The following is an 8,594-nucleotide window of genomic DNA, read 5'->3' as shown; positions in this document are numbered from 1 at the left end:
TTTTTTTTTTTTTTTGCATGAGGTTGGTTTATTGACGTGCCTTGAGTCGTTCACTAGTAAATGCCGGTGCAGCAAGGTGGCGTTGATGATGCCAATCTTGACCATTAGCCATAAGGAGACCCCGACCGATAAAGTTCTTAGTCCCTTGTTGCTGTAGCCACGATCGTCCACTTACACCGTTGTGTTTCATCAGCAACTCCTTTATCAATTCTGTTTCCGTTAAGCAAAGACGAGGATCCGTCCCATTCCACACAACAAATCTCTTCCCTGTATTACCAAAACGTTATATAATAGAGGTTTATTCATTTTATTACATTTAGTCCTCCTTCAATCTTTAATTTGTAATCAAGTTTAAAGGCTAAAATATTCTTCCCTAAGTTTTTGCAATACAATGAACCACTTGCCCCAAAAAATAATTCCGTGGAGGGTATTTTTGTCAGAATGCCACTTACAAATTACAGTTAACGAAACAACTTAATCACAAAATGATCTATGTTTAGAATTGACGACCATTTTATTACAATTCAAGACCATACCGTACTGTTTGGACCAAGCAACGTAATGCGGGAGAAGACGGCCGACGATGTCATGGTGAATAGAGTCACAATCCTTGGAAGCGGATTGTGAAACCATGGCCGAGATTTCAAGGATGTTTCCGGTTAACGGACGCGGTTTAGGACCGGTTACGCCTTGTCGTTCCATGATCTTCTTGATTCGCCTAGGTGTTAGCCAGTAACACGATATGGTGTCGTATAAAACTCTCAATACTAAGGTCACGAATATCACGAGGAGTGATTTTAATATTGTAAGCAACATTTTTGGTTCTTTTTTTTTCTTCCAGTAACAAAGATTCGAAAAAAAAAAGAGTAAGAGATTTAAGAGGGAGAGACAGAGAACAACGGTGTATTTATATATAGTGTTGGAACGGAGCTAGTATCGGTCGAGATATATAAAAAAAAATCAAGTAGGGTACTAAATCTTGAAAAACTAATTATGGTACTTAGTTGCATTATTCATTTAAAGTATGGAAGATATGGGATAATTAAATCAGTAAATCTTGATATTTTTTACCTTACTTTGCTACACACTGCCATTTAATTCACATTTTAAGAGATATTATTACAAAACAAGTTTTAATCTTTCAAAAATACCACAACTTTGGAAAGTTTCCAAAACAACCACAAATATTTTTAAAGGGGGTCCCTAAAAATTTAAGAAATGTTTCTAGGAAAAATTGGAAATAAAGGATCTTTTAAAAAAGTTGTTACACCTATACATTGTAAAAATGTTTTTCCATCTTTTTAAAAAAGTTTCTAGGGAAAATTGGAAATTAGTAAATTGTATAGATGAAAGGTAGAAGAGCAATACATTTAAGAAGACAGTTTAGAATTCTTCACTAAAGTGGCATAAAACTTTGAAGATCAATCCAAAATATCAAGAAGAGAGTTTGGTTCTAAAACTAACTCTAGAAAAGAAAACTTAGGTTACAAAATATATATAAATATTAAATTGTTTATATTCAAAATAGAACCAAACCGGATTGACCTGATACAAACCGGGTCAAACCCGAACAACTTCATATGTGATCTGTTGATCAAAGATTGAAGACTCGTCCCTAACCTATTTTAGGTGTTGATTGGTTCTCCCGCTACCACAGCGATTGGTGCCAATTATACAAACCGTTTCTAATGGCTTCCAACCGCTCGAAACCACTTAATTTTAAAAGCTGCTTCCCGCAAGCGTTTGCGGTTACGGGCGATTGCAGTCGATTGAAATATTACGTGGCTCCAATCTTCGTCGTGGGTGTTTATGGGCTCACTAAATCAGGCATAACTCTTGAACCGCACCTCTGGTTTTCTTGAAGTCACCTCCATACGAAAGCTAAATCAATTTCCTATAACTTTGATCAATAACTTCGAAGCTAAATCCCAAGGTAAGATCTTCATCCGTGTTGTTCTTTGAGGGACTTCAGACTGGTTTTGAATCTTCAATACTCTTCTTTGCATACTTTGCATTAAAATGTGTGTCTTCCTTATTTTAACATGAATTGGCTCAAAATACACACAAGACACACCAAAACACATATACAGACACTGTAGAACTTCTAAAATACCAGAAGATTTCACTTGGACACTAAATGCATCAAAACACAATAAAATACCAATTAAACATGATGAAAAGGAGACTAACAACCTTAATTAAGCAGTAAATATGGAGTTTATCAATTGTAAAGTCAACTGATTTTCTTTTTTTTTTTCATTTATGGAGATAAGATAGGATAAAACACTTATAATAAAAAAAAAAATAATGATGTCCCGTGAAACGCTTATTTTAAATTGTCAGTTTTTCATGAAAGTATTTTTTAAATAATAAGTAATGATTAAATATTGTTAAATGATACATCACTAGATGAGGATCCGCCCGATATGCGGGTTTAAAGTTTCATAAATAAAAGTTAACAAAAATATATTATAATTTGTTGTACGTTATTTATAAATTTTATTTTTGTTATAATACACCGATTTATATCCATTTACAAATATCTAATATATGTTTTTATTAAAAGTGTATTTTTTTACACATAAATATATTCTATGTTACAAATATATTCTTTATCACCACCTAGAAAATGTCTATATGGAAACATTAAGCCAACTATTTTACTTTCACTTCTGCATAGTTTTTTAATTACGAAAATTGTTGGCTCAAAAAACATTTTGAATAAAAAAATATATTACATAATATACTAATCAATTATATATCATCACAATAATGTATGACCACCATGGAGAAAAACTCGGCTCCGCCCTCATCCCTTATGGAGAGAACCTTGTGTCTAACCTCCTCTACCATGGAGAGAACCTTGGGTCTGCCTTCCTCCCTTGGGAAGATAACTTTGCATCCAACCTCCTCCACCTTCTTCCATTGGGGAGATAATCTTGTGTCCAACCTTCTCCACCATAGAGAGGACCTCTGCTATACCCTTCTCCTATGTGGAAGAACATGTTCACGTCTTTTTGCTATCTAAAAACAGTTTGCTTCGACAACCAATGAAAGTAAAAACCTTTTCTAACGTCACAAAATCTTTTGATAATAACTAATGTTAAATTTCCTAATGTATTCATGATAGTAACTATGCCAAAGTGAAAGTAAAATAGTTGGCTTAATGTGTTTATATATTATATAATATACAAATGTTCAATTTTCCAATGTATTTGTAGAAGTATCATTGACACACCAATTAATTTTTTTTTTTGGGTCAACATATTAATCTTACATATTCTCAACTGAAAAAGGAGAAAGTAGGAGAAAATTTTGGTTTAAAAAAATAAGAAAAATTTTACCTTCCATTAAAAAAAATTTTCCAATTAAAGGAAGTTGAAAGTAGTGTTTTTTAATAAATTATTTAAATATGAGACGATCTATCTTTAGAAGTGATTATTTACAAATTTTAGAATTAATAATTAAATATATATATATTTTCCTTAATCCTTTTTTATTTTTTTGTAGAATTAATAACTTAAAATTAAAAATAAGTAAATAATATCAGAATTTCAATTTTATGAAATATATATATATAATCTCCTTATAATTATTTTTAAAAACTTTGTATTTTTTTTTATAAATTCAGTAATTTTTGATAATTATCTTCTTACATTATTAATATTTTTAAAACAAAATATTTTATTTTTGTTGTAATTAAATTCTTCCTATTAAATATTAACTTTTACAAATGTCAAAATCTGAGATTGATAACTTGACACATGTAAAAATCTTGTTAATGGCTAACTTTCAAAACCCAACTTTATATAATAAGATTAGAAAAAAAATTACTAAAAAGACATTAAAAATAGTGTAACAGTAAATTATGTGAATTATCTGTTTTAGAATGTAGGAAAAAATAGAAAATAATCTAGGAATATTACATGTCATAAAGATATCAGAATATCTAACAGATTGTTAATTAATTAATTACAAATTTATTTTATGTTGATTAATCATTTTTATAAAAAGAAACAATAAATGTGACTCTCATACCTATATAATAATATAATCAAATCTAAGAAAATTAAATAATGGTTTTTGTTTTTAAAGAATCTAAATATATAAGATTTTACTTAAATTTAAAATAGATAATGATGTATTTTAGTTTACAAGAAAAGACATATGTCAAAAACAAAAGTGTCAGGTGTCAAGCTTTTCAAAGTATGAGTTTATTGAAACAAAAAAAAATTATGAGTTTGAAAGAAACCTTATTTTTATTATATAAAAATGTATATATATATATATATGTAATTTTTTGTGTCGGGATATCTTTGGTTTCTTTTTGATGTTTTCCCAATTCAAATATACTAAAATTTTTGAGAAACCCCTAGCTAGATTTTGTTGTGAATAGAGTGAGGTTATGGCTTTGACGGTAAGTATAGTGGAATTGGTGTTCGCCCTTTTGGCGTTAGGCTTTTTTTACTTATATTCTCTGTCATATTACATCGCTTACTAGAGGAACGTCGTAAGTTCATTCTCGAAGACGTGGAATATCAACGACAAGAATTCGCCAAACCTCAAAAACTGTCTATGCGGCGGCGGCGGAGATTATCAATCGATGAAGATCTCAAGGCCATTTGAGAAAGCACTTTATATGTCAAACTGCAACCATATCTGAACAATCTTTACAATTTCATAGGTGATTTCGTTTTCTATTGTTTTGCACAAGTTGAATTCCACAACGTGTTGTTTTGAATAGTTACATGCTTCAAGTTTCGTCTTTTACTTGATTTACCTGCATATCGCATCGCATAGCTTATATTTTGAGAGAAACTCATATGATCAAGACTCAAAAGAGTATTTGAAGGTAACAAATAACATTCACAAAACCATATTATCTAGAAACACGTCTACAATAATTGTCTACAAATACAAGTCTTTTCGGTACGTTCATGTTAAAGGTTTTTTACGAACATGCTCACGTACGTGTCCCTAATTAATCTATCCACAAAATGTGTCCATGTGCGTTGTGTTCTCATTTTGGAAGAGAGTTTTGAGAGTATGAAGTGAACAGTTAATAAACCCCTAAAGTATCTCTACTCCTACAAAAAGGGTCTATATACATATATAACATATGCAATAAGATCTCTTTATTAGAAACGAAAAACAAAGACACATTTGTATACAAAAAACTTCATCATGCCGTACTTCATAACATCAACATCTTTATGTACTGTCATGATTTAATTACATATATATAAAGTTCGATCCTGGCCTTCTTCAGTAAGGGGACAAGATATTAATCTGATAGCTAGGACCTGTGCCTGGGGGCTCTATAAATTCGGGTACACGATTGAACCACAAAATTCCATAAAAACTTTACGTTTTCTTTCATGAAAGGTTTAATCTCTAACTCAAAAGAATCCTACATCATAATACAATTTCTAGGCATTGGAATAGATACCAACATTTAGTAGACGTGGACTAAATACAACAAGTCTGATGATAAACCACCGGTTTGTGTAAACCGGTTCTGTCTACTCGATTCTACTGTGATGATTTTGACTTGGTTCGGTAAAGACCTTACACTACATTCAATTTACCCAAAAAGAAAGACAAAGAAAACAAAAATGGAACTGAGTTGAACAATCTTACTCTCAAGAGTTCTGTCTTTTGTCTTCAGATGTTCAGATGTGTTTCTTTTCTTTACCAGAGGACCTGAAATGACTTGACAAAGTCCACTGCGTATAGTTGGTGTAAAAGGCAAACATTACAAAGTATGAGAAACAGAGAATCATGATTAGTGCTTCTAATAGGAAAGGGTACTTTTGAGGAGGTTGAATGGTGAGGTAGAGGACATGAAGAACTATGGAGATGAAGAAATGGGCTCGTAGTAAGAAAATATAACCCGGCAAGTTTTTGAAGGAGAAAAATGAAGCTTTAGTTTTCTGTACCGAATGGTGATTCCCGGGTGAATGATAGATGATGGTGAAGAGAAAGGATAGTGTTAAGTAAGGGATCAAGAGTTTATCACGGCAAAGAAGAGGGAACGTAGAGAAGAGAGCGTAATAGGTTAATAGACTAAAATGGTCAGGGAGTTTGAGAGCTAATAGTGTTGCAGAGAGAAAAGGCATCAGGATTGATTTCTCATGCACTGCAGATTCAAAACAAGCGAGATATTAATTAATGGAAAATATGGTGAAATTAATTACGGAGATTGAAGATTAAATTGAAATATATATACCTTGGAAGGAAAACAAGTAGAAAGCCATTGAACTGTTGAGCAACCCATATAGGAAACCTTCATTACTTGGTGACAAGACTTGCTGAACCATTGAAGGGAGAGAAGCCAATATAGTTGCAGCTAAGCTAATAGACTTGAGGGATTGTGTTGAAAACAGTTTTTTCCATTTTATGAGTATGGACGTAGTGCACCAGAAATTTGCCACGTAATCCTCGTATATTCCCCTCTCAAATGGGGCAAGACGGGAGAGAACCTGCATCATCAGCAATTTGCTTCACGTTAATGAGCAAACAAACGAATGAGACCTATTGGGTATGTACAATTTACATCACAGGAAGCAAAAAGTACAATTTCTTAGTTTTTCTTTCTCGACAAATTATCAAATACGTATTTACCATTAAGAAGTCGTCCAAAGAATGCAGATATGGCCACCAAACAATAACAAACGTGGCTATGACTGCAATTCCAAGCTTAACCACAGCAAGTACTGGGTTTCTCCTTCTTAGGCATTTTCCCAGTAGATGGCTGAAAAAGGCAGGAGCAAAGTATGCACTCATCTGCGACGTAGACACAACCAAACAGTATGACCAAGATGTGAAGCTGGAACAGAATTTGACCAACATGCTATCACTAGTTACATACATAAACAAGGGGACAAATCAAGCACTGCATAAGATTAAACATATTGTATGTATACAACACTGTACATAAATGCAACGATGGGAAGTATGTATGGCCATAAACACTACACTACAACCTCAACAAATTATAGATCAACTACTTATATTTTCCAAGGAACTGAAACCATCTAGTTTTCAGGCTATGAGATTCTATAAAGCCATTGCACGTCAGATCATCTAGGAATAACGAAAACGGATCGGCGCTAGCTTAAACCTTCTGTAAAATAGAGCAAACTACACAAACATTCTATTATAGGCAAACATAAGAATACATAAGTAGAATCCCAAAGTCACCTGTTTATGACTGAGTGCTAAACTGAACAAAACACAAGTGAGAACCTCGCTCCCACATAGTACCGCAGCAATAGCACCAAGTGTAAGTCCCAAGCTAATACAATTGTACTAAAAACAAACATAATTCTAATGAAAATCATATATACAAACAAAATTACAATACCAAAGAGAGGTAACGGTCAATACGGACCTGAAAATGACCATGATCAATGAGGATCAAACAAGGGTTCAAGAGAATTATAGCAATATGCCATGCCACTTCACTCTTACTACTCCTAGTTCGATTCCTATGATACACCAACACAAAAAAGAGAGCAGCTGGGAAAAATATGAGAACATCAGATGATAAAACAGTCCATCTCATCAACAATTTTCTGCAAAACAAAAAACCCAATGTAAGCTAAATTACACATCAAGCAACAAATTAAAGGATCAGATCAGATCAAGTATGATTTTACCCAAGATAAGACTCGTGACCACGAGAGCTTAGAAGAGCAACAGACTCAGGACTGAAGATTCTGAGTAAGACTCCATGGATGTAACTCTGGTAAGCAGTTAAAGGAGGGTAATCTAATCCCCAGTAAGTGAGATCGTTGGAAGTGCCGTTTCTATACCAATCGCTAACCGGAAGATTTGTGGTTATCTCCATCCAATGTCTCTGAGCTTCGAAATCGCCGAATTTAGGAGGGGTTCCGGCGCCGGAGTATGGATACATCGATACAGCAGATCGGATCAGTAATGCGAAGAGTGAGATGCAGAGGAATGACGTGGCAGTTCCTTTATGTGTTAACCACCACCACAACGTATCAATCGAAGATCCGGTTTGCGATGATACCGGAGCTGCGATATCATCGTCGCCGGAATGTTTCGCCGGCTTCTTCTTCGGCATCTTTCTTTTGTTTGTTTTCTCCGTTTAGTTTTCTCGCCTGAGCTGATTGCAAAATCGACCCCGTGATGTTTGAATGAGTGGGCAAAATCGGTTTAGGGATCGGTCTAAGTTTGGGTTTAGTGAAATTTGTGAAAAGAACCCCGTTATTTTTAATTGTTTTGCAAATCTACCCTCTATCTGCAAAAGTACAAGAACACTATTCAATATTTTACTTGTCAAGCATGTGGTATCGTTGAATCTTATTTTTCATGTTTCTTCTTCATATGCACTGTTTCTAGGAGGTTAAACCTTGTGTAAAATAGAGCAAACTACATGCTTAAACCTTGTTATTATTTCTCCTTAAGGTTCTTGGTTACAACATTGTTCATATTTATACTAGGAGGATTAGGTTTAACATGTCAGCTCTATCTCTAAACCTTTGAACATATTGGTCAACGTAATTTCTTGATTGGAACAGTTGTGATTACTTTTGCTTTTCAGAAGTTGCTGGACAGCATCTTCC

General features: G+C 33.5%; 2 protein-coding genes across 2 annotated transcripts; both read right to left on the bottom strand.

The window, feature by feature from the left end:
• Window positions 29–867, bottom strand: LOC109128043 (cytokinin hydroxylase-like). Its single transcript, XM_019233719.1, has 2 exons — window positions 537–867; window positions 29–267 (listed from the first exon to the last, which is right to left on the bottom strand). Exons 1-2 carry the CDS (start codon window positions 814–816, stop codon window positions 29–31), a joined length of 519 nt encoding a protein of 172 aa, XP_019089264.1. The 5' UTR covers window positions 817–867.
• LOC104732997 (probable dolichyl pyrophosphate Man9GlcNAc2 alpha-1,3-glucosyltransferase) lies at window positions 5,352–8,173 on the bottom strand. Its single transcript, XM_010452605.2, has 6 exons — window positions 7,662–8,173; window positions 7,394–7,577; window positions 7,204–7,311; window positions 6,625–6,786; window positions 6,230–6,482; window positions 5,352–6,139 (listed from the first exon to the last, which is right to left on the bottom strand). Exons 1-6 carry the CDS (start codon window positions 8,090–8,092, stop codon window positions 5,673–5,675), a joined length of 1,605 nt encoding a protein of 534 aa, XP_010450907.1. The 5' UTR covers window positions 8,093–8,173; the 3' UTR covers window positions 5,352–5,672.

This window comes from Camelina sativa, chromosome 12 (genome assembly GCF_000633955.1).
Source record: "Camelina sativa cultivar DH55 chromosome 12, Cs, whole genome shotgun sequence".
Lineage (NCBI taxonomy): Eukaryota > Viridiplantae > Streptophyta > Magnoliopsida > Brassicales > Brassicaceae > Camelina > Camelina sativa.
The sequence above is the reverse complement of the archived record's forward strand: the minus strand, read 5'-3'. Positions and strand labels throughout refer to the sequence as shown.

Bases quoted from the DNA above. Each gene is read 5' to 3' on its own strand.
- LOC109128043 (XM_019233719.1), bottom strand. From the start codon at position 816: ATGTTGCTTACAATATTAAAATCACTCCTCGTGATATTCGTGACCTTA. The intron at 268-536 runs GTATGGTCTTGA...TTGGTAATACAG, and splicing joins TGCTTGGTCCAAACAGTACG to GGAAGAGATTTGTTGTGTGG.
- LOC104732997 (XM_010452605.2), bottom strand. From the start codon at position 8,092: ATGCCGAAGAAGAAGCCGGCGAAACATTCCGGCGACGATGATATCGCA. The intron at 7,578-7,661 runs GTAAAATCATAC...TTTGTTTTGCAG, and splicing joins GGTCACGAGTCTTATCTTGG to AAAATTGTTGATGAGATGGA. The intron at 7,312-7,393 runs GTCCGTATTGAC...GTTTGTTTTTAG, and splicing joins TTGATCATGGTCATTTTCAG to TACAATTGTATTAGCTTGGG.